The sequence below is a fragment of the Culex quinquefasciatus genome, chromosome 1 (assembly GCF_015732765.1).
Source record: "Culex quinquefasciatus strain JHB chromosome 1, VPISU_Cqui_1.0_pri_paternal, whole genome shotgun sequence".
Taxonomy (NCBI): domain Eukaryota; kingdom Metazoa; phylum Arthropoda; class Insecta; order Diptera; family Culicidae; genus Culex; species Culex quinquefasciatus.
In genome coordinates this window covers 69183315-69208554 of record NC_051861.1, presented here as the reverse complement: position 1 = coordinate 69208554, position 25240 = coordinate 69183315, and the positions used below count along the sequence as shown (strand labels likewise).

Genomic DNA, 25240 nt, shown 5'->3' with positions numbered 1-25240 from the left:
AATTTATTTTGTTTAAGTATAGTTAAGCTGGTGAAACTTACACGTGCAATATCAACGGAAGCAACATATCGTCATCCTCCTTGATGCCAGGTGGTAGGAATAGCTTAACTTGCGCGTTGAAATCGTACTTGATCTCTACACTGAACGTCATTATTTGCGGCTTGGCCAATTCTGCTAGCTTTTTTCGAAGATGGTTTCCATCGTCTAGGATAAATATTTTTTTACCCGTTACGGCATCTACGATGTACGATGATGGGGATTCAGGCCCGAGGCATTCCTGCACGTAATACGTGTAGTCAGTGTTGAAGTAGATCTTGTTGTACAAACAGTTGTTAGGGATGGTCATTAGGCCATTGGTTTTGTTTGGATCTCGGAACAGGTCAAACGAATATAACGGATCGAATTCACACGTCATACAAAATGTCGATAAATCCTTCGCTGCCTTTATTATCGTTTCTGTGTTTCTGTGTAAGGTCAAATTAATTCTATACAGGTGCCGCTGACCAGGCTTTTTATGGGGTGCTGCCATGAAATAGACAAAACCTCGTATTTCGTCATATCCAAAAATTTCCGTTACTTCGTATTGTCCTATCGTTAAAATAATGGGCCTCTTCGTTTCGATTGGGATAAGAGCTATTTGCCGGAAGTAACCTGAAAGAAAAAGTCAAAGTAGTTATGTCACAGACATAACCGGAATGGCGTAGACTACGTAAAGTTTTATGATGTGGACATAGAGTTTTCCATATCTTAATTTTGAAGAATTAGCTAGATACATGAAATACATTTACAGAATAAGATCGTAAATGGGAGATGGACCCCCCAACAAGACAGAACATACACACTCCAGTCAATTCAATCGGACCGCAACTGCCATGTAACCATACTTTGAATGTGTTGGTAAATCTTTGACAAGAAAGTCTTATTTAAACAATGGAAACATCGAATGGAGGAGAGAAGAACGAAAACGATTTTTTCGCGAACCGAATGAAAGTTTGGTAGCGTAATGTGGGGGATAGAGAGGGGTTGGGGGGAGCAGCCTCAGAAAGCTGTGCAATCCGTCACCCCCGAAGACCAACACTAGCTCCTGAAAGGCATTTCACCGAACATCACGGGTGGGACGAGAGACGGGGAGTGAGGCAACTCCGAAGAGTTGGGAAGTCTTCACCCCCTTCCTGATTGTTTCACAACCACGGCTTGACCCACGAAAGGCAACTGTTCGGCGAGACGGCAGCAGGCGCGTGCCTCATTTTGTTGCTGCCTCGTCCCGGGTGGGACGAGAGACGGGGAGTGAGGCAACTCCGAAGAGTTGGGAATTCCACACCCCCTACCACGAAAAATCCAAACGGTCCGGCCATCGAGTGGCAACTGGCTGACGGTGACGACGAGAAGGCGATGCGCGCTTCTTTTGCAGTTCTTGTCCCTCTCTCTCCTGCTGCTGCTGCTGCTCTGGTCTCTCTCCTGCTGCTGCTGATCTGGTCTCTCTCCTGCTGCTGCTGCTCTGGGCTGAACTTTCCTGCTACTGCTGCCGGTCCGACGTCTGAGACGTGAATGAAGGTCTGAAATCTGGCGGAGTTTCTTATATATGTTTTCGGCCCGCTGCTTCCCCTCCTTTTTCGCGACCGGTACCGGTCGCGCTGTTTGTGTGATTTTCCCCTCAAAATAGGTACTTGACCTTCCCGTCCGTGAGTGGGAAGCGCTCATTTTGCTTGCAAAATCTCTGCATTTTGAAAACATTTTAAAACATTGAGTTGTTACAATAGTAAAACTATTTTGCCAACATTGAGGGATTTGAGGGAAGGAAGATATAAGCGATTGACAGATGACGCAATATTCCAGGGCCTTCGGCCCGGGTTTTTTGGAATGGCACCCCAGTACCTTCGACAAAGACGTAAGTCTACGTCAAAACAATACAACCAAGAACATTTTGGCATGCAGCATAAAAGCAAATACGCACCATGCGAACCGTCGCGTACGTCCAGTCTTTTTAGCATAAAAATGTTACGTTTTGTAAGCTTTGTTGGTGCCACCGTTGGTTTACCGTCTTCTTTCGGCTCAATATCAGATGTAGCAAGATTCGTTGCGTTGATAATAGTATTCTCGATGTCCGTTTCAGTCGTTATAAATAATGGTTTTTCGGCAATCAAAACCCATCCATTTTCAGCTGCGCGTTCGCTGAAAATCTTCATAAAAGTGTTCCATCTTTATTTGAGAAAGGATGTATCAAAGTTTTATGTATACCTCGATGCAATTGAAATTGGGTGCCGTACACAGCAGAACATATGATATGTTCTGTTCACGGTTGGTATATGTTATGGATAACTCTGCTGGTGACAACCACACCATACCTCCGACGTAGCTTTCGTTGCTAATGTAGCTGGGAACCGTTATAGCTTTTTGAGATATAAATTTCAGAACACTCAAGTTGACTACAAAAACCGTTACATTCGGATTAGGTGCGTTTGTTTTAGGGTAACGGATACTTCTAATGCTAGGGTACTGATCATTATCACCATACCATACGTACCTGCAATTTGAAATATTCATTAATTAAAATAAACTATAACAAATATTGTTAATTCGAGAAAAAACGGTGTTAATTATAACTACTTACTGGTATTGATGCACACTTGAAACATTGAATGATAAATATGACAAATATTGTCCATCTGGAGAAAACAACAGGGAAGCACTCTTGAGCTCTTCTACTTCTTTATACAGCCAATCTGGTACTCCATTCAATATATAATCGGTTCTACCTGTTTTATTCAAAGAAATATACGTGAGTTTTTTAAATCTTTTTTTTACAACTTGTTCAATCTACACAGACAACTTCAAAGAATTAAATGACAGTAGCACTCACCATTGGTAGTAATTCTACAGATCAGATCACTCTGCACCTTCGGCTTGTAGTAAATATCTCCCTCCTGTACGAACGCGATCCCTTGCATTGTTCCCTTCTCACCATTGCTAGCCGAATCGCCCGTTGGTTGGCGAGGTGCCCACAGCACGTGCTGCAAGCTAGGAGCGGTTTGATCGCCTTCTTTTGCCGACAAGGGAAACACGTTGGAAGATGTCAACTCGTAGATAAAATAACTAAAAATATGATGTTTGGTTTAATACTCTGATAAAACTCTGTAATTGATATTGTATACCTTGTATTTCCTAAACCATTTGAATTTGCATATAAAAGAACAAAATTTTGATCCGGCGAAACGCTGTACTTGTCAGCATTCAATTGTCTCTGAATAAAAATATTGTATAAACATAGTTTGTTATTAAATACGATACGAAAAAGTGTTTCGTTCTCTAATCTTGTTTTTTTTTTTAATTTTTAAACTACATTCAATCATTTAATATTTAGAACACAAGGATTTAAGAATTTTCGCTTTGTATTTCACGGATCTTTTGCTTCAAATCGCAAGATGTGAATAGCATTTCAATATAAGGTAAGAAAGAAAGAAAAAAGTATACCGTTCGGACATAAAACTTACAAATGTAGAGTTGTTCATCAATACTTTCGAGTTCATGTTATAAACACTGCCAACGTAAAGAGAAGATAATCCTCCATCCGGATTGACAAATACAAATTCATGTTCTGCAAATATATATTCAGTACTCTTTTAAAGCGGCAATTTAATTCTAGATTTAAGTAAACTTACTATTCAACCAGGTTCCATTGTTCTCTTTCCATTGATATTGACCAGTCTGGACATCGTGTAAGTGTATTCGTTTTCCATGCAACCTTGACGATTCGATTTCTGAAAATTGCAGTGCTTTTGAGCTTTTCTTTATTATTTTTCTGATAAATACAAATTCAAATTCTACCAAGAACGACTCTGATGAATGATTAACAATTGGAAGGAGTTTGTGTTTTAATGAATTTCAAATTGTATCGAAAATCTAACAACTTTTGCATTTTATATTGCTGAAATTATTTATTATCACAGAAAAGAAAAAAGCTGAAAATTCAACAATATGCTAAACCATTTTCAAATATTGTTAGCAGGGTATCACTGAGCAAAACTTGCACAGCTCAACGAAGTGTTCTACACATGATCTGGCCCTGCTGTACAGAGCACTCAAATATCAATCGCAAAAAACTTGAAATTTCGGTGACTGGCCATGAAATAATGTCAATAGCCAAACACTTGAATTTTAAATGGTGTTGAAAAATAAAAATACGTACAAGCGAAATACAGGTTCTCGCTTGCTAGTCGTGCACGCTTCCACTGCGCCGGCTGGCCAGTTGAAGACGGGTGAGTTTTTTGCGCTATTCGTCCTAGCCTATCTTCTAGCCTTCGATGAAAGCTGCTCTAAAATCAATCAGTGAAACACATTAAATTCATGTGGACTTCACGTTGACTTTGAATAGTGCCTGTTTTGGGTAGATCTTAAGATCAATTTCAAGTGTTTTGCTCTTCACTTTGAATAGTTAAAGGCAGTGGGACAAATTCATGAACAAAACACTTGAAAAGCTTGAGCCACCCGAATGACAATAACATGTCAAAAAATACCAAAAATTCAATCGCCTAAACACTTGCATTTGATAATGGTTTGGAATGATGTTGAAACACAAACCAATTAAATCTATGATGTGGCTTTATTCAATCATTCAAGTGTTTGGGCACTTGAATAAAACGTGTGGCGTATTTTCAGTGTATAGAATGAGAACACTAAAGCGAATTGTGACTGGCATTTTGAATAAATCCATATTGTTAATTTTATGATTTGGGTTGGAAATATCACAAACGCTAAACAATCGAGAGGAATTAAAAAAGTTTTTCTGCAACACATTATGATGGTGATTGTTTGGTGCAAAACGTTTGGCCTCCTAAAATTTAGATTTTTTTCAGTGATGCTAAAAAAACATTTTTCATCTTAAGCGAGATCCGCTAAAGATGAAAATATGTTTACTTTTAAAAACACACGTTTAGTTCACTATGTAGGCGATATATACCCATTCTAATTGTTGGATATGGGATTGTGAGGATCCCTATCCACAGACAACACCACCACAACTGGGCTCACGAGTGATATTGGTGTACCATCTTGTCGACGCCAATGCAGCTGTTAGATGGTTCACGACTTCTCCCACGAGAACACATATTAATCTGTTGTATTGTTGTTGTAAATAAATAGTTTATTATGTTCCGTGTTACTCGTTTGTGTGTTTATTAATGACCCCTCCGAAAGGGCTTTTCCGCGGACGTAACAGTGGCGACGAGAAGTGGAGAATTGGCCACCGTCGTTGGCCAATTCCAGCAACCCGCGCGAAGGATAACCAAGAAGTTGGAGGAGGGAGAAGATGGCGGACTCGAGCCAGGATCCGGTCCAGCGGCCGCCAGGTCCACCGAGCGCACCTGCTGCTGGCCGTGCGCACACCGGGGAGCAACCGCCTCAGCATCGCTGCCAACAAGTGCCGACGCAGTGGAGCCGATTCCACCCGGCAGGGCAGCAGCAGCAACCATCTCAACCGTGCTGCATCATCGACCAGCAATGGCGCCGCCGCCATCAACAACAGCATCAACATTCCGGCCATTCCGGCTGGGTCGTCAGCAAGTCGTCTCGAGGTCGACCGTATTTCCCTCGACGACACTTCAGCAGCAGCACTCACCGGGAATCGACCCCACCCGCAGCGAGTGATCTCCCGCAGCCGAACGGAACGGAATCGACGTAACACCTTATTATGTGGCCCTCTTAAACCTTGCGGTTTCGTCAACGGATCCACAGGCGTGTATCGTTCTTTTTGCGACAAGACTCCGCCTCCCGGGTCTCCTAAGTGTGAAGGTATGGCACGGGGAGAGGGCACCGAAAACCTATATTTACACTTAGAATTTATTTGCGTCCGCCTCGGGATTCGAACCGGCGACCTCTGGATTGTGAATCCAGTGCGCGGTCCGATTGATCCACACAGGCAGACACTCCCGCAGCCGAGGGATGTTCAAAACGGCAGCACCCTCAACACCGTAGCAGACCCGATGTCTGCCGACATGCTGTCCGGTTTTTGCCAGCAGCGCAGTGGATGGCCACATACGACGGCGCATCTACAACCGTTCGGAGCAGCGTCCCACCTCCAGGTACGTGACATCGAAGGCACAGCCGGACGGGTACCGCATCCGTTAACCTGGTCGAGTCGGACTGGAAAGTGCCGCACGATCACCTGTAATCGTCGCCCCACGAGAGGGCACCGCTACCTTCTCGCTCATCCTCCGGAATTGGTTTCCTGATGACAAACGTTGTCATCGCCTCTTCGTCCATCATTCAGTGAAGATCGTCGTACGGCCCGCTAACATCAATTCAGAGGGGAGATGTTGGATATGGGATTGTGAGCTGGGTTCACGAGTGATATTGGTGTAACATCTCGTCGACGCCAATGCAGCTGTTAGATGGTTCACGACTTTTCCCGCGAGAACACACATTTTAATCTGTTGTATTGTTGTTGTAAATAAATAGTTTATTATGTTCCGTGTTACTCGTTTGTGTGTTTATTAATGACCCCTCCGAAAGGGCTTTTCCGCGGACGTAACACTAATCAAACACCTATCTTCGTCACAAGAAAAAAAAATTATGCTATTTACTGGCCAAAAAGATCAAATTTAATGCACTTTTGATCATAATTTCTATTTTGCGAGACCATTCCTTATCATTTTTATGGCAAACACATCCACACGCAAGATGAGAGGTTAACTGCTGAACGAAAGTCGCCATCAATATCTTTTCACTTGCGCTAACGATTTCAAAGCACTTAAGATATAAAATTGCTTCCAACTACCGGCAACATGCTCTTTGGCACATTAGTTAGTCACTGTCTTGAAAAATAATCCCGAAACATTTAAATAAGTAGCAAGCGCCATCAAAAAACTAAATGCGCCAAGTCTTTTGACGTTTGAATTTTGACGACCCATTCCAATCGAAGGCTGAAGAAAACCGAGCGAGAAGCGAAGGCATATAAAGAACAAAGGGTGGCCACCAACACCAGAAGCAGCACCTGTTGGAGTGAGCCAGTGATGCCAGATTTTTTTTTCTATAAGTGCTACTTTTCGTGAGTGTTCGCTTAAAATTTCATTATTTTTGGCAGCACTAAGCAGACCCAAAAGAGCGCTGGAAGAAAAATAGAACTAAGCTGAAAATAGGAAAATGGGCGTGGCTCAATGCACTCGACTGATTAGAATGCATTTATTTGGGAAATATTTTTATTTCGGGTCATTTTTTTTTCGAAAGTGCTCGGATCCGGCTGGAATAAGGTCCATCTTGTAGAGGGTACCCAATGGGACTCTCATATCAAGTTTGAGCTCATTTGGTTGAAAACCGGCTTTTCGCTGAGGGGTTTAAGTTTACATGGAAATTACTATGGAATACGCGTGCTTTTACTTCAAACGCTCCTACAAGCTAAGCGACAAACTTTAGTCCACACTTACACTAGCAGGATCCATTCATAGTTTATTTATTTATTCGTCAAACAAACGTAGACTACATTGATCATTGCTTAATTCAGGGGTGCTCAAAGTTTTTGGAAGCCGGGCCAAATTTGAAGCTCAAATGAGCTTAAATGATTCTAAATGCATAGGAATGCATGTTTAATTGATTTCAGCTGATTGCACTTAAATTTCATTTTTTGAAGTTTTTTTTTAAGGTTTGTAAAATATTTGCTCCGAATTCCACATTTTATCTGCCTGAATCAGTTGGTTGGTAGTCAATCAGAATCGTTAGGGTTCGTTCAAAAATTACGTCCATGAATAGGGGGAGGGGGGGGGGGGGTCTGAAGTTTGTGACAGCCCATGTTAAAGGTATAGGAAAAGGGCGTGACAGGGGGGGGGTCTGAAATCCTGAAAATCTCTGGACGTAATATTTGAACAAACCCTTATCTAACAGTAATGAGTTCGAATCCCGAAGGAAGTGCAATGTAAGTTTGAGGGTCAGTTTATAAAAGGGTCATTATGACTTGCAAATTTATTAAGAAAACTTAAATTTTAATTAATTTTTTTAATTAAATATTAGGATGTAACAAAATGACTTTTTGGCGGGCATTCAGTTCCGGTGGGCATACTGAGCCTAAATCCCAAATATGAGCTTGATTGGACGAGGAGCTGGCGCTCCGCCCTTCAATTTAAATGGGATTTAACCCGTAAAATATCAAAAATGTCACTTTTTGAGGCATTTTGGCCACCAATGCGTTTACAAAAACATCACTGGCGTGTAGGCCAGATCCTTGCGCATCTTTTGGTATATATAACATTGAAGTTTGGAGCATCCTGGAGCTCGGTACAGACCTTCAAAGTTTGGCATTTTTTCGAAAAATCGGCCCCGGCAAAAAAGATATGCGTCGCACTTCGCGACGCCCAAGACGCCATTTGATTTTGCTGGGACCGATTTTTCGAAAAAATGCCAAACTTTGAAGGTCTGTACCGAGCTCCAGGATGCTCCAAACTTCAATGTTATATATACCAAAAGATGCGCAAGGATCTGGCCTACACGCCAGTGATGTTTTTGGTAAACGCATTTGGCAAAATGCCTCAAAAGTGACATTTTGAAAAATATTTTTTTACGGGTTAAATCCCATTTAAAATTGAAGGGCGGAGCGCCAGCTCCTGTTACGTCCAATCAAGCTCATATTTGGGATTTAGGCTCAGTATGCCCACCGGAACAAACCCCTGAATGCCCGCCAAAAAGTCATTTTTGTTACATCCTATTAAATATACTTTGTTGAATCTTTCTTATAATAATTACATTTGGTTTACATAATAAGTGGTCAGCTGTGGCTCTTCAGCTTTAGTTTGCTTTTCGTGATTTAAACACTGTTCATTTTCATAACTTTAAAAGTATATGATTTATCATTTTTGTAACACTAGGTACAATGAGGGAAAAATTTTTTTTAAGAAAACATAACCTAACCTAAAACTAACTTAAACTTACAATAAACTAAACCAATCCTTGAATCAAGGGGTATTCAGAAATAGAACATTTTTCCCTGAATTTCAAACATTTTTCTTGAATCTTCTGATCCAACATTTTTACTTCTGCTAATCCATGAACCTCACTTGATCTTGTCCAGCCAGGAACATTCAAAACCATTTTGAGTACCTTGTTTTGGACACGCTGGAGCTTCAATTTATGAGTTCTAGCGCAACACTCCCAAACAGGTACGAACGAAGTTGACTTTATAGCTGTCGGCCACCATTGCTAGTACCAACCACTAGTGTCTTCCTTTTATCTACAAGGACTTCGCCGCCCTGGGCTCCTAAGTGTATGAAAGTATGGCACGGAGCGACGGCGCCGAATACCCATATTTACACAAAGAATTTTAGAGCGCCCGCCGCGGGATTCGAACCGTCGACCTCTGGATAGTGAGTCCAGTGCGCGGTCCGATTGATCCACACGGGCGGGACTGCATACTCAATAACGGGGTAAATTATTTCTTTGTAAACTGCTAGCTTATTTTTCAAAGAAAGCTTTGATTTTCTGTTAATTAAAGGGTACAAGCACCTGATAAGAATGCTGCACTTGTTCAATATTTTGTCTACATGCTGCCGAAACAAAAGTTTCGAGTCATGTATGAGACCTAAGTAGACAACTTCCTTTGACCAGGGTATCGAAACATCATTCATTTTAATCAAAACATCATCCTTTGGGGCAAATCTGGCCGATTTGGAATGAGGAAAATGATGGTTTGAGTTTTGGCTGCATTTATGCGAATTTTCAAATCGCCAAAGTATTCGGAAAGAACGTCAAGACCCTTCTGAAGACGGCCAACTAAATATCTGGTTATTTTACCCTTATAAATAACGGCAGTGTCATCAGCAAAAAGTGACAACACACCATTACCAGGAAGAGTAGCCAAATCAGATGTAAAAATATTGTACAGAAGTGGGCCAAGAATACTTCCTTGGGGAACCCCAGCATCAATGTTGAATAATCCAGAAGCAATCCCATTCAGAAAAACCCTGAACGATCTCTCCGAAAGATAGTGCTGGATAATTTTGATAAGATACATTGGAAAACCGTACAAATACAGTTTATGTATCAAACCATCATGCCAAACATTGTCAAAAGCCTTCTCAACATCCAACAAAGCCATAGCAGTTGATTAAGACTCAAGCTTGTTCTGCTTGATGATTTTAGTTACTCTCGTAAGCTGATGAGCAGTATTATGTCCCTTACGGAAGCCAAACTGCTCATTCAAAATTATATTAGGCTGGTACAAATATTTTCCAAAGTTTTGTCCCTTTGCTCAAACAACATTCAGGGGGAAAAAGCTTGCAAATGGCTTATTTTATATTTCTTGTAACGAACAAATGTATGTAAAAAAAAGTGATCAATAAACATTGAATCAACATCACAGCAGCTTAATTCTCCTTCGGCCTTCCTTGCTTCTTAAACACTTTCACTGGTTTCGGCGTCTGTGTACAGCACTTATCGCAGTACAAGATAGTGTTGGGCGTCCGGGTGACGTCACATAGACATTTTGCACACTGTGGCATAAATCCTGGCAGTGCTGATCCTGTTTGATAATAATGTAGAGAAATGGGTTCGCGGCAGGACAATTTACGGTTCTGGAACACTTGTGGGAATTCTGGAAGATCAGCTCCGCAGACAAATAATTTTTCCTCGAAATATGCCTCCAGTTTAGCCTTAAGAGACTTGTCGATGCCGTACTTTGTATACAGCAATCGAGGAAACTCACACTCGGTGCAACGAACTATCATCCTGGCTCGCGTGTGCGCCAGGGGGAACGGCGGTTTCAAAGCATCTGATTCCAATGATCCTGCAGTGTTCAGGCTGGGCACGTCCTTGTCTGTGGGATCCCTACCATAGACGTCCTCAAAGTTAAGATAGTGGTCCCCTTTCAACTCTGGACTTGGCACCCAATGAACATCATCGAAAACTTCTACCGGAAGTCGAATTTTCTCATGAAATCGACATTAGTCCTTCTTACACTTTTTCACCTGGAACGTGTACTTCGTGCATCGTACGTGGTCGGCGAAAAATTCCTCCACGGCAGGAACTTTCAGAACTTTCGCTTTTAGCAGTGCAGCAGAAAAGTCGATGTCAAACAGCGCGGAAATCTTCAACTTTAGCTCCGATATCTCCTCTTCAGTTACCGGCTCGCCGATCTGGACCTGTTCTCCCTTGTAAGTGAGACGTTCAAATCGATCCGACAACAGCTTTCTAGCATCTTTCGTCCCATCCAGAGCCAGCTGAGGGTAATCAATATCCGGACGTTTCTGGTGTGCATCTCGCCACAGCTTTTTGCTCGTGAAAGATTTCACTTTCTTCTCGTCGGCTCCCAGGTTATTTCGTGCTTTCCATTTCATTAGGGCACAAAACTTTTGTAAACAAGATTGTATCCCTCTCACACCTTATGCAAACTGTCATTTGAGTGAAAGGAATACAATGTTGTTTACAAAAGTTTTGTGCCCTTTTGAAATGTTAGACTCCATTTCTTGACAACGACACACCCACCAGAGCGATGTTTGCAACACTCATGAATCTCTCAGCTGGGTTAACAACAGAGAAGTTTGGCGGCGTGCGTGCGGCTCCCAGAAAGTCCAAATCAAGTTCTATGAAGATGTATATGTAGCTGAGCATCACCAGAATCGACGTAACGTTGTGGTCGGGGCCACTGTCTGTCCCAAAAAACATCATTGGTCGATTGTGATCGGCAACCGACAAATGTTTCACAACCTCCGCAGCATGGCGAAAAGCAGATGACGGTTTTAATTAATTTTAATTAAATATGTCTTTATTGAACATTTTTATAATAATTACATTTCTTTTACATGATAAGTGGTATGGCCTAATGCTCTTCATCTTTGTTGTATTTTGCGTTTTATTATTAACTGATCACATTTATTTATTTGCTTCAAATTGTTTTACATTATTGCATTGAATTGAATACATTTGGGTAAAAAAAGAAAAGAAAAGAAAAAAATCACTTTAACAGCTAATCCTAACCTAAAACTAAAAAAAAAATAAATCCATTGAAATATTCAAAATCACTAGAACGAGTTAACTACGAACTGTATTTTAAGATGAACGCTCCAAGTGTTTTTACTTGTTCCTGGCGAGTTTTGCACCCACGCAGAGTTGTTGTCATCTCGATGAAAATGTTCAGAAGTTCTTGTGGTGAAAACAGGTCACTGCTGTCTTCACTCGTTGGTGCTGGTTGGTTTTCCCTCGGTTGCTGACTGAAGCCTGGAGGTGTTGTATGCTCTGCAACTCTTTGCCGCTGATTCAACGGCAATGGCTGCAGATTTGGAACCACTCGAACAGATCCTGCTCCTGGTGACGCCAAAGCAGGAAAATCCACGTCCGTGTATGCTGGTGGTGTTTTGCGACGATTTGGTTGGTGCATCGTCGTCGCTTGCTGCCGAATTTTTACAAACTCAGCACGTTTTGGGCAGCTACGATTCTTGGTAGAATGGTCGCCGCCGCAATTGAAGCATTTGGCTTCGATGTTCTCGTTGATTGTTTCGCAAGCTTGTGTTTTGTGCTCACCTCCGCAGGTTGCACAACGACTCTTGATGAAACAGTTCCTTCCACCATGTCCAAACTGCAAGCAGTTCGAACATTGCGTCACGTCACGGTGCACTGGACGATAACGTTCCCAAGTCACGATGATGTTGAAAATAGCCCGAACTGCTTTCAGCTCAGACGGCGTTGTCGATCCTTTCTCGAGATGAACCAGGTACAGTTGATCACGGTACTTGATGTCCTTGTTGTGTCTCGTCATCTTGAAGACTTCGATCACGTTCAACTTAAGAGTTTTGAGCTCTTCTTTCAGCACACTCACATCCATGTCGTACAAGCCACGGAGGACCTGTTTCATGGGGCGTTTACCTGGATCGTCATGGCTGTAGTATTCAATCTTTGTGTTGTTCAGGAAATCCCGAACGTAGTTGTAATCCTTTCTGGTAGGTAACAGAATTTTGAGTCCATCAGCACACAAGCGAATGGAAGCTCGCAAAGCACCAGATTTGATAAACCCGGTCAGCCAATTTCGCACCGAATCCGATGACGATGTTTTCACAAAAATGGGTGGCAACTTTTCCCGTCGTTCAAATTCTTCCTTCTCACTCACGTCCACAGGGAGGGTAGCGAACTGGTTTCCAGACAATTTATGAGCGTCCTTGCTCAAACTGCCTGGCTTTGCAGGTAGCGCTTCGGCATTCTTTAGCTTCTTCAAATCTGCCGATCCTGCTGGTGAGGACCGCCTCTTTTTCTTGCCTTGAGGCATTTTTGCACTTTTAAGCACTTTTCAGGAGCTTAAATCCAGGAGTACCTCACTGAATGATGGTCCACAAAGGAATGAGCAGATGACGGTTGGAAAATAGCATCTTTGAGAGTAATGATCGGCTTTCCACAGTACCACGAATCGGTGAGTTCCTTTGGTGGGACTTGATAGACACTGATGGCACGATATGCTGCGGAATGTTATCATGGTCCATGGCATTCAATCCTCTGCCGTCCAAGCCGGCCATCAGCACACTTCTTTGTCGACGAGTGGCACTGACCGGCGCTCCGACGAAACCAACTGGAATCGTTGCTTTGTCATCCATGAAAAACGCAAGTGAATGATCACAAAATTTTCCTGAAATGAGTATAATTTTGAATGAGATAAAAGTAAATAATCAATAACAGATCTGATTTCACTAACCAGCCATGGCTTTAAGAAACTGGAATTGCTTGGCTCCGAAGTGCTGGTCAACATGTGACTTGTGCAATGTTCGCTTTTGTAAGCCGAATTTGACGTCAAATCGCCCGTAGTACCTTTTAGATACTTCACGGAAAGGGGATCGATCGCCAAACCAGCTACCGAATTTTGCTGGGTTGGTTTTGCTGATATCAGCGAAATTTTTCTCTAAACCAGCGAAATTTTTCGCTGAAAAAGGTGGCTGCGCGAAATCAAATCCAGCAACTTGGTTTCGCTGGTTTGTTATTTCCGAAACGGTTTCTTTTCCAGCGAAAGTTTTCGCTGGTTTGATACACATCCTTCCGACAGCCGTCATAAATGTTTGTTATTGTTCACGTTCGGAAGCGATTTGTGGCAATCGAATTGCTTTAGGGGTTTTTTCAAAACAAAAAAGCATGAAAAAGTTCTGCATCAAGTGTTCAGCATTAAAATACATACTCAACAGGTGATCCAGCGTAAAAGAACACTGGTCCAGCGAAGAAATCCGCTGGACCAGCGAATTGTTTCCCAAAACCAGTACAATAATCTCCTGGTTGATTTTGGTGCCCTGCCGCTTTTTCCAAACCAGCGAGAAAATTTTCTGATTCTAGCAAAACTGATCCCCCAAACAGCGACATTTTTCACCAAACCAGTGTTTTTTTTCACTGGTTTGGTAGAATTTCATCGGTTTCCAAACCAGCGAAAAAAATTAGCGATTCTAGGTAATTTTTGTGCAGGCTGAGAAATTAGCGACATTTTTCGCTAGTTTTAGCGAACTTTATCGCGATTTGGCGATGGATCCCCTTTCCGTGCATAGATGAGTGCACAAATTGTCGCAGGTGGCAGCAAGAATCGTAGGCGAGGAACTTGACCATGGCCGCGGAACAGTTTGTGCTGTGGCAAGTAAGTACAACCTGGTTTATTTTGGCATAGGCTTCTGCCGCCAAAACAAAAAAACAAACGTCGGTGATAAAAAACGCTGATCCAGTGCAAAAAAACACTGGTCCAGTGGAAACATTCGCTGAACCAGCGGATTTTTTGCCGGAACCAGTAGAATAATCTCCTGGTTGATTTTGGTACGAGCTGCTGCCGCGGAAAAAAAACCCGGACGTCAGCGATAGAAAACGCTGATCCAGCGTAAAAGAACACTGGTCCAGCGAAGAAATCCGCTGGACCAGCGAATTGTTTCCCAAAACCAGTACAATAATCTCCTGGTTGATTTTGGTGCCCTGCCGCTTTTTCCAAACCAGCGAGAAAATTTTCTGATTCTAGCAAAACTGATCCCCCAAACAGCGACATTTTTCACCAAACCAGTGTTTTTTTTCACTGGTTTGGTAGAATTTCATCGGTTTCCAAACCAGCGAAAAAAATTAGCGATTCTAGGTAATTTTTGTGCAGGCTGAGAAATTAGCGACATTTTTCGCTAGTTTTAGCGAACTTTATCGCGATTTGGCGATGGATCCCCTTTCCGTGTTCTGTATGACTGTTGCGTGGCACGAACTGGAGCCTAAAGTACTCGTAAGACGGAATGAAGTTCATCGGCGAATTAGGGAAACTGCGTTCCATTTCAACCTCACATTTCCGCATAAGATCGCTCAGCGACACACACAGAGGAGAAATCCAGCTTGTCTCGCCATGTCGCCGTTCCTCAGCGACAGTTAAGTCGTCGGCCGCCAGAACCTTCGAAACGGAGTCCCAGAAGTTTGAGAACTTTCCCGTTGAGCATGCTACTGCATCTTTCTCCAGCTCAACGGCCTCCGAAACTCCATAGCCTTCGTCAAGCAGCAGTTTATAGCCTGCTTGGGTGGCACCGTTCGGTGGAGAATCATCCTCTGAAAATTTAAATTAAAATTACCTTAAGGTGGTGGTACAGTCGGCTTATGGTGAGAATGTGCCAGTGATTTTGACGGGTTTGACTTCAGGTTTGTTTGAATTCTACATATTTGCTTTTTTTTCGAAAACAAAACAATTTTTACTGTTCAGTTCACAGAGCGGATTCGCTAGCTCGAATGGAACTGCATTTGAATGAGCGAATCCAAACTCGCTATTTGGAACGACTGACAGCTGTCAAAAGCTTGAATCCACGTGTTCAGAAATTGTCGAACAATTGTGTTGAAACGTCAACATCAGTTTGACAACTGGTGTTGACGATTGAGTGCTTTTCAATTCGAACTTGTTTGAATTAGCGAGCAAATTAACGGACATTTGAAGTGGCGAAATTAAAATTAACGAATCCCCTCTGTAGAACATTTGAAGTCATGTAGATAAACAATAACATCGAGTAAAGATCGATGAACGGCATTGTTTACAAATGGCTCTTGCATCATTTGGAAAATCAATGTTCGTATTCAGTGTCATAAAAACTACGGAAGGTTCATCGGCACAATTTCACCCCTAATGATGGTAATCAGGAAAGGAATATTTACCTTGCGCTGCCGAGACGAGTTCTAGAACTTTCGACTCAGTCCAGTTGGCGGTTCCTCCGAAGGTTTCTTCCAGCTTTTTAAGCTTATCAGCCATAACTCGTTCAAACAGGTTCTTCTCAATTCTCGCCACAACCAACGCAGAGTTTACGTCACTATCGCTCAGATCAATCCTCCACACAAACGTCGCATTTGGGGAATACGTACGATACAGATGAACTGCAAATCCCAGCTGGAGTCTAATAATATATTTGTGCTTCATCCTGCGTTCAATCGGTGTGACAAAAATCATATTCAACTCGGTGTAAGTAGGGACATCCAAAAGACGTTTTTCCAGGTCCTTGTAACGCAGCTTAACACTTTCATCTCGCTGATGGACGGGGAGGACCACTTTTAGGACGCGGTTTTCAACATCTACTTTCTCCAAATCACATGATGGAGCGGACTTAACATCACAGGCTCTAAAAACGTGGCGAAGATAGTCACCAATAGAATCTTTCAGCTGTTGAATATCACGTAAAACCGGTTTCCAGCCTTCGGCCTGCAGATAGCGTTTTGTTGTCAAGAGTTCGAGGCGTTCGTAATTGACCAACAGTTCGTCCGATTTTATTTGGGGAGTGCACTTTTTCTTGTGGTTTCCGTGATGTAGAATGCGATATGATGGCCTTCTGGGACAAAATGTAGCGATTCTGGGAGAGCTTGTACGTTTGACGCCGTGTGAAATTTGTGCCAGCTTCCGTCCAGCTGCCATAACGTAGAACCGACGGTAGTCATGAAAGCATCCATCTCGTTTTTCTGAAACGGTCTAAATCCAATGCTTTGTTCCCGAAGGTATTGCACAACTCGATTGTGGATGCAGGAGCGCCCATCGTTCTCGGCCTTTTCTTCTGGAAGCTTGACCATCGCCGCATTTTTCATTAAATTCGCAAGCGCATTCTTTACCGGAGGTCGTTCCGGAATTTCCGGTACGAGGATGCAGAGCACTTTTGAACATCCGCCCAAAGCAGCGACGCAGTTCGACAAGGTGTTCTGTGCTGGAATGTTGAAAAGGTCGCTTTGATCAAATGATTCGACCCCAGCAAAAACGCTTTGAATCTGTTCCAGAGCCCGCTGGATAACACTTGTAAATGTTGAATCGGTACCAACAGCGATTATTGCTTGCTTCAGCAACTTTCCTTCACGTTCTATCTTTACAGCGATTGGAATCGATTCGCTTTTTTGGTCCTAAAATAGATGCACATGATGCACTTTTTTTTTTGTTTCAGAATTGTTTTTTACATACCATTTCGTGTATTGGCAAAAATCAATCATTTAATTCGTTCGAGTAGCTGTAATTTCTTCCCTCTTTGTTTCAATTTTTTCGCAAAATAAAAAGTTTGCGCGGCAAACGTCTAGCCCTAGCGTTCCACTGTGAGAATCAGCATTACATTATGAGTTCACTTTAACACACTTGCTTGGGATTTTCCAGGGCCTCGCCTCGAAACGTCATACAGGAACAAAAGCTGCGTACCGAAGAATGGCGGCGGACGCGTTGACGTTTTGGAATTTTGACAGTCTGGAACGGATGAATTACCCTGATATCGCACATCATAAATACTGTTTCGGGGTAATTTGCTAATTTGTTAACTTGTGCCTTTTTATGGAAATTACTTTTAAAAAGTGTTTCTTCCTGTTTCTTCCGAATTTTTCATTATAAAAAATTGTTATTATAGTTTGGTAGCGTTATACCAGTATAAATTGTAACGAGAGCTTTTCATCTCCGGCTGCTCGATAAGAAATTACCAACCAACAACTAGTTTTTATGCATGTTTATATTAAACTGCCCAAATTGGCGAATTTGCTCTTAAACTAACAAAATGTGTACGGCCTTTAGCCTTAATTGTTTGCTTATGCTAATCTTCATGGGTGCACCCTGTTCTTATACAACTAGCACTCACTGTTTCGCCTCACTCGCCCCGCTTGCCTTATGCTTCTGCCTGCTTCTTCTGGTACTGGATGCGGCCGGGATGTTTCGTCTAGCATGCGCACGATCTTTACTCTGGCAGCTCTCCACTGATATTCGCCGGTAGGACTGCTCATGCTCGATTCGCCGCTGATCTTCCCACAGGTCTTTTCTGACACGGCGTACAACCAGCACTAACCCTTGGCACTCACACACATGCGGTTCAACGAGGTTCTAACCCAGTTCCAGCTGGTTTGGACGTCGAGAACTAGATGAGTAAGTTCACTCGTTGAAAGTCTACACTTATCCAAGCAGTAGGTTCTCCTGCAGCGAGCGGTACGCTCGGATGTGTTATCGTCGAATCAGCACTCCAAAAAGACCCTAAAACGTCGGTGAACGTTAGTGACATGTCAACATCTCGACGGTTATCAAATTACCTCTGTGAGGGTCTTTGTGGTATTGCAAAGTGGCATCGACCTCGCGGATGGTGGTTGTATCCACGTCTTGCCAGGTACTCCGCGCTTAGCGATCTGCGGTCGGAAGAATCGTTAGGGTTTCAGTCACAGGTTAATTTATGCGTGAAAGTACCTGACAACACACCGAGTTTCTGCTATCGTACTATGCTCGTGTCCGAGAACGTGTACCGATTCCTTCACGTACAGCAGCCGCACTCAGCGAGATGATTGCCGGATCTACACGGACACTTGCCAACCAGGGTATCAGGTTCACGTATCCCAGACGGTGAAGCCGAAATGTTCCGCGTTCCCTTCTCGCTGAATTTCTGGACCGCCCGCTCACCGTTGAATCGATACTTGGCCAATCATCGACTAGCGGCACGTGCTCAACCGCCAATGACCTGGCGCAATCCAATCTCCCGCTGTTGATTTCTGCTCCAGCTAAACGATCCACGGCACCAATAATCCCATTCACAAGCGCCCTTTTTTGGATTTAACGTGCTTCTTCTGTGAGCGATCGAAGAAAATGTCCAGCTTCCTGCACGAAGCGTTGTAGGCGTTGTAGGTCTTTGATTTGCTAATGTATGTGTGACAGCTGCCAGTGCCGAAGCTTCCGCAGCAATTCCGCAAGAAAATAATTTCACTTGCCATGTTTTCAATGTGTTTCCCAGGTGGCAAATATCGGCGAGTGAGTACACGGAGAAAATTTACAATCTAGTTTTCACAGTATTCAAGTTTTTTTTAGAACAAGCTTATATATAAAACAATCTTGCTGGGTTTTTCACATATACATGACAAAAAAACTTATTAAAAAAAAAACAAACGTAACAAAATTCAATAATTAAATTTTGTTTTGTCTGAACTTACTGACTTATTTTGTATTTTATTGCCTAATTTTATTTTATTTATTTAATTATATATCAGTGCTAAGGGGTCGGAACCGGTGGAGTCGGGTCTTTTTGGTGCGTTGGAGTTGGAATCGACAAATCTGAGAAGCTGGAGTCAAAATCGCTAAATTATCTGCAGTCGGAGCCACTTTTTGTCAATTTTGTATAGGCGCTGTTGTTGCAGGCCAAGTGCGAATGATTCTGATGATACCTCTTCAGTTGACGCTCAGGCGAGGAACATCCTGGAAGGAGCGTCACTGACTACGTCCGTAGTCCTGTTAGATCATTTCTTGATCAAGACAGTATATTTCTGGTTCCTTGCAAGTGTCCTATTTTCTTACCTCCACGTTGGCTTGGTTTTCATGATGACCTAGCTGGTGGCCTGTGGAAACGGATCGTAAACCTTTGACCACCGCGGGTCAAAGTCGAGACGGCTAAAAGAAAGGGGCGCGACAATGTGGGAAAGGGATGTAATTTGTGATTGTAGACGGTATTGTTTTGATTCGCAGTATGTTGAGTCAACTGCTGTGGATGTACCTGAAACATCGCACAACGGGGTTTCTCTTCATTCCTTTCATCTACCACCTATCTTCTGTTTATTTTGTTTCACTGATTTTCTAACGCGGCTTCTGTTTACTTCTGTTTACTCCATTTGATTTCGATTTTACTCATTTGATTCTCTTGTTTCTCAACGCTTTTCCACTCTATTTTACCAATTGATGCTGCTGTAACAAACTGTCTGTTTTTCCTTAATTTGGCAGCGATGTCAATTTTGCTTATCTTTATTTATCTATTTGAATAATTTTTGTAAAAGGTGGAGCGGCAGTAGAAATAAAACCGCGTGTACGTTTGTCAAAGTTATATTCGAGAGCGAGTTCGAGAGTGTTTACAGCAGAGTGAAAATATCTGACAGGAGTTGAGCTACACGCTAAAGGGCGTTTACTCATTTCTTCTTGTTTACTAATCTACCACAGACAAGTGGACAGCTTAAATCTCCAACACACCTCCTTAAGCTGATCCGCTGATCCCCATCGCTGATCGGTTGCGCTCCAGCTTGATCCGTTCCAGAGACTTTGTCAGGCCGTCCGCCGTCTGTTCGTCCGTGCTGACGTAGGTCAGCTGCACGATCTTCTTGTCGAGGGCGTCACGGATATAATGGTGACGAATGTCGATATGCTTGGTACGCGGCGTGTAACCTCCATTCTTGGCGATGCAGATGGCGCTCTGGTTATCGCAGCGTAGCTCGATCGGTTGCTTTCGTCCCAGTTGAGCCAACAATCCGTGCCACCACGAAGCTTCCTGAACAGTGGCAGCCAGAGCCATATACTCGGCTTCACAGGTTGACAGCGCGACAGTCGGCTGTCGTTTGCAGCTCCAAGCAACTGCACCTCCTTGCAGCATAAAGATGTAGCCACTTGTTGACTTCCGGTCGTCCAAATCCGATGCCCAGCTTGCGTCGGCGTACCCGACTAGCTCTGTGTTGCCGTGCTTCCTGTAACGCAGCTTCAACCCGCACGTGCCTCGTAGGTACCGGAACAGGTGTTTGACTGCTTCCCAGTGCTTCGGCCCAGGATTTGCGTTGAAACGACTCAGTTGGTTCACTGCGTGCATGATGTCCGGCCGGGTACAGGTGGCCAGGTACATCAGACTTCCTACGGCTTCGGGGTAGGGAACTCGTTTCATCTTCTCCGCCTCGTCCGTCGTTTTCGGCGCCATTTCCTTGATCAGCTTCACGCACGGGTTCGATGGTGTCGACACGGGCTTGGCGTTCTGCATGTTGAACCGGGTGAGCATCGATTCAATGTATGCTTGCTGGTCTAGCGCGACACAGCCTTGTCCGCGGGTGACGCGGATGCCCAGGCAGCTGCTGACAGGTCCCAAGTCCTTCATCCGGAATGTGCTGCTCAGCTTGGCCTTGATCTCGTTCTTCACCCCTTCGTCATTGGAAACGATCACGACGTCGTCGACGTAGATTGCGACGAACAGTATCTTTCCGTCGGCGATCCGGTTGTACAGGCACGGGTCGTACTTCGAGGAATGCAGACCAAAACGTTTCAGTGCGGCGTCCAACTTTCCGTTCCACACTCGGCTTGACTGCTTCAATCCGTAGAGCGCTTTGTTCAAGCGGCAGACCAGGTTGCGTCTGGTCGGGTCCTCGAAACAGGGTGGCTGCTCCATGAAAATTTCCTCTTCCAACTCGCTCTGCAGGAAGGCGGTTGTGGCGTCCATCTGGTCCATCGACAAGTCATATCTGGCGGAGAGCGCGAACAGATATCGCAGGGAACTGTGACGTACGACTGGCGAGTAGGTTTCGTCATAGTCTTCCCCTTTTCGCTGCGAAAATCCTTTCACAACCAACCGCGCCTTGTGCCGATCTACATTACCACTCGCGTCGTGCTTGGTCTTGAAGACCCACCGACACTTGATGGCCTTTCTGCCCTTCGGTAATTCCGTCAGCGTCCAGGTGTCGTTCGCCATCAGCGCCTCGTACTCGTCGAACATGGCCTTCTTCCAGCTTGCAGAGTCCTCTCGAGACAGCGCATCCTTGTGGGACAAGGGATCGCCGTCGACTGCCAGATTCCTGGCTGTGGCCACCACGCAGCTCGTGTCGCGATTCGGCGGGACCGGGTTATCGGATTCCTCCGACGAGTTGTCCTCGCTGGCGTCGTCGTCGCTGGTATCGGTTGATTCGACCTCCTGTAAGGGATTGGGACGCGGCAAACCTCTGAGCGAAACATGGAAATCATCGTACTTGCCTGGAAGTTTGTGCTCCCGACCGCTGCGCCTCAACTCCGGTGACAACGGAGGATTTGAAGATGATTGCGGTGGGAGCACGGAGGTCACGTCGGTCACTGAGCCAGCTGTTTCCTCGAACCCGAGAAACTCGTCCTCGCTGTTGTCGACATCCGGGACACGGTCCGTGTCGGGATTCTCCAGCTCGTTCCCGGTGGCGTCGTCGATTTCCACAAAGCGATTCGGCGATCCACTTGCTGTCGGCGGCACGTACGGTTCGATGTCCAGCCGCACCACTTGCTCTTGACGTTGATCCTCCTGCTTCTCCAGTACGCCTTCGTTGATGAAGAGGACCTCGCGGCTGCTGAAGACTTTCCGTGACTGCGGGTCGTAGAACCGATACCCTTTCACGTGTTCGTCGTAGCCGACAAAGATGCACTCGTGCGACTTCGGGTCCAGCTTCCGTCGCTTCTGTTTGGGGATTTGGACCATCGCTTTGGTGCCGAAGATTCTCAGGTGCGACAAATTCGGCTTCTTGCTTGTCCAAACCTCTTCCGGCGTCGATTCGTGACCTTGCGTGGGAGACCGGTTGAGCAGGTAAACAGCTGTGCCCACGGCTTCAGCCCAGAACTTCTTCTCCAGTCCAGCTCCGAACAGTAGACATCGAGCGCGCTCAACAATTGTGCGGTTTCCGCGCTCGGACATGCCGTTTTGTTCTGGGGTGTAGGGGTTTGTCGTCTGGTGCACGATGCCGTGCTGTTTCAGGTAGCTTCTCATACCGTTGTTCACGTACTCCTTCCCGTTGTCACTTCGCAGCACCTTCAGCTTGCGCTCGGACTGCCGTTCGACCATCCGGTGAAACTCCTTGAAGGTTCTCAAGACTTCCTCCTCCGACTTCGTCTTCAGGAAGAACACCCACATCTTTCGAGAACGGTCGTCCACGAACAGGATGTAGTATCTGCTTCCGCCCATCGATGGTACTTCGAACGGTCCACAGATGTCGGTGTGAACCACATCGAGCATCCCGGTAGCGCGCGAACCCTTCTTGTTGAACGGCTGTCGTGTGTGCTTCCCCATCGGGCACACCTTGCAGTCCTCCTTGTCGGCTCCGACGATCTTGATCCCGTTGGCGAGTCCTCTGGCTAGCTTTCGAACGCTCGGCAAATTCAGGTGTCCCAGGCGCTGGTGCCAGACCTCGAGACCAACCGCAGACGAGCAAGCGAGTGCGCTCTTCGTTTCCTGCGATCGCAGATCGAGCTTGAACAGTTCCCGGTAACGAGTTCCAGTTGCCATGACGTCACCGTCCGAGTTCAGCACCTTCACTCCAACGGAGTTGAAGATTACCGTGCAGCCTCGCTTCACGATCTGGTTGACTGACAGCAGGTTCGATGACAGCTCCGGGATGACTTGCACGTCATTCACGACGATCGGGGAATCCGGGCAACTTTTCGGGGTGAGCTGCATCCGCCCCTTCGCCACGATCTTCATCGCCCCTCTGTTGGCTGCAACCACAGTTCCTCCATACTGCTGAAGATCCTCCAGCATCGCGTCCGACTTCGAAAAATGGTTCGATGCGCCGGAGTCAAAGTACCAGTTGTCATCCTCCTCGTTGAGTGCCGACAACACGGTGCACCCAGCACTTCCGTCCTTCTTCGGCTCCTTCATCTTGCAATCACGAGCGATGTGACCGTAGTTGTGGCAGCGCCGACATTTCGGTCCTTTGGATGTGCTCGGGTGACTGCTGGGTGGATTGCTCTGGTGGCTTTTCGTCGACTTCTTGTGCTGCTTGTTGCTGGCGAACGCGGCCCCCTCCGACGGAACAGACACCTCCTGCAGCAGCTTCGTCTTGATTAGATCCCCTGTGATTGCTTGGCCGCAATTTTCCAAGGCCATAATCATTGGACGATACGATGCTGGCAATCCGTTGAGCAGGAACGATCCGACCCACTCATCCGTCACGTCAAAGCCGATTCCGCGCAACTGGTGTGCGGCATCCAGGATGTCGGACACAAACGCCTGCATCGACTCGCTGTTGTCCAGCCTCGTCGACGTCAATTTGTTGATTAGCGCCATCCGTCGAGTCAATCCGGAATCCTCGAAGACATTTTCGAGCTTCGTCCAAGCTTCCTTCGCCGTTTGCACCCCCCTGAGGTGGTGGAAGTTCGATTTGTGGACCATGAGGATGATCCGTCCCTTGGCCAACTTGTCCATCACCGGGTCGACCACGGCGCCTGCTGCCGGTTCAACTGCGTCCCAAAGGCCTTCAACCTCCAACATCGTCTGCACAGCGAACTTCCAATCCGGCCAGTTTTCACGGCCCATCAGGAGCTCCATCGGCGGCAGATTCGACAGGGTTTGCTTTGTGGCAGCGCGCCCGGTAGCATCAGCTCCGTCTCCGCCCGTGGACATTTCGATCGCGAAACTTCCGAAAAAACTCGCGGCGAAAACTTTTTAACTCGAACAAACGCGTTCGAACAGGCCCATAACCTGTAAGGCTGGATTTTCATGGATTGTGCAACGACATCGAGAGCACGAGCATCGAACCAACTCGATGCTCGTGGCTTGCGTTACTTCATTTAGCTTAGACACAACCCCAAAATCGACTTTCCGGAATAAGGAACACTTGCATGCAAGTTAACGAAGGATGGACAGATGACAGATTCAAACGTAAACAAAGCAGCATTGCGTGGCGATTGGAATTCCAGAACAACTTTTGAAATAAGCTGATGTTGTTCAATAAATCTTTTTCAAAAAGGCGTATGATTAGACTAGCGCATAATTTAACTAAACAAAGCAGCATTGCGTGCCGATCGGAACTACAGAACAACTTTTGAAATAAGCTGATGTTGTTCAATAAATCTTTTTCAAAAAGGCGCATGATTAGACTAGCGCATAATTTAATTAAATAAAACCTTTTGCCTCATGTTCGTTGCGAAAAATCATGCAAAAAAGATGAGAGATAACTGAGGTTTTGCAGCGCGACTGTGTTTCAAATGTAGGTGGCGCCAAAATGAGGTTACTTGCCAAAAATCGTGTTTCTTTCTGCTGGATTGAAGAACAAAATTGCTTATTTCTCATGGTTCCCTGCATCAATCTTAATGAAACTGGTTGCAAAAGACGAGAACATTTTT

General features: G+C 44.8%; 3 protein-coding genes across 6 annotated transcripts in view; all 3 read right to left on the bottom strand.

Annotated features, from left to right (window-relative positions):
• The window catches only part of LOC6049163 (venom dipeptidyl peptidase 4), a 90136-nt gene that overhangs the window by 52099 nt on the left and 12797 nt on the right, over window positions 1-25240 (bottom strand). For all 4 annotated transcript variants that reach the window (XM_038267037.1, XM_038267038.1, XM_038267036.1 and 1 more), the window contains 8 exons: window positions 3660-3758; window positions 3492-3595; window positions 3153-3241; window positions 2861-3093; window positions 2612-2756; window positions 2239-2524; window positions 1955-2180; window positions 42-651 (listed from right to left, as the gene is read on the bottom strand). In XM_038267037.1, coding sequence (XP_038122965.1) covers window positions 42-651; window positions 1955-2180; window positions 2239-2524; window positions 2612-2756; window positions 2861-3093; window positions 3153-3241; window positions 3492-3595; window positions 3660-3758 — 1792 coding nt within the window. The remainder of the gene's footprint in view (window positions 1-41; window positions 652-1954; window positions 2181-2238; window positions 2525-2611; window positions 2757-2860; window positions 3094-3152; window positions 3242-3491; window positions 3596-3659; window positions 3759-25240) is intronic.
• LOC119771239 lies at window positions 10289-13846 on the bottom strand. Its single transcript, XM_038267049.1, has 4 exons — window positions 13655-13846; window positions 13314-13588; window positions 11439-11705; window positions 10289-11293 (listed from the first exon to the last, which is right to left on the bottom strand). Exons 3-4 carry the CDS (start codon window positions 11641-11643, stop codon window positions 10920-10922), a joined length of 579 nt encoding a protein of 192 aa, XP_038122977.1. The 5' UTR covers window positions 11644-11705; window positions 13314-13588; window positions 13655-13846; the 3' UTR covers window positions 10289-10919.
• LOC119771236 lies at window positions 15048-19552 on the bottom strand. Its single transcript, XM_038267045.1, has 5 exons — window positions 18623-19552; window positions 18472-18564; window positions 17375-18415; window positions 16096-17316; window positions 15048-15501 (listed from the first exon to the last, which is right to left on the bottom strand). Exons 4-5 carry the CDS (start codon window positions 16841-16843, stop codon window positions 15077-15079), a joined length of 1173 nt encoding a protein of 390 aa, XP_038122973.1. The 5' UTR covers window positions 16844-17316; window positions 17375-18415; window positions 18472-18564; window positions 18623-19552; the 3' UTR covers window positions 15048-15076.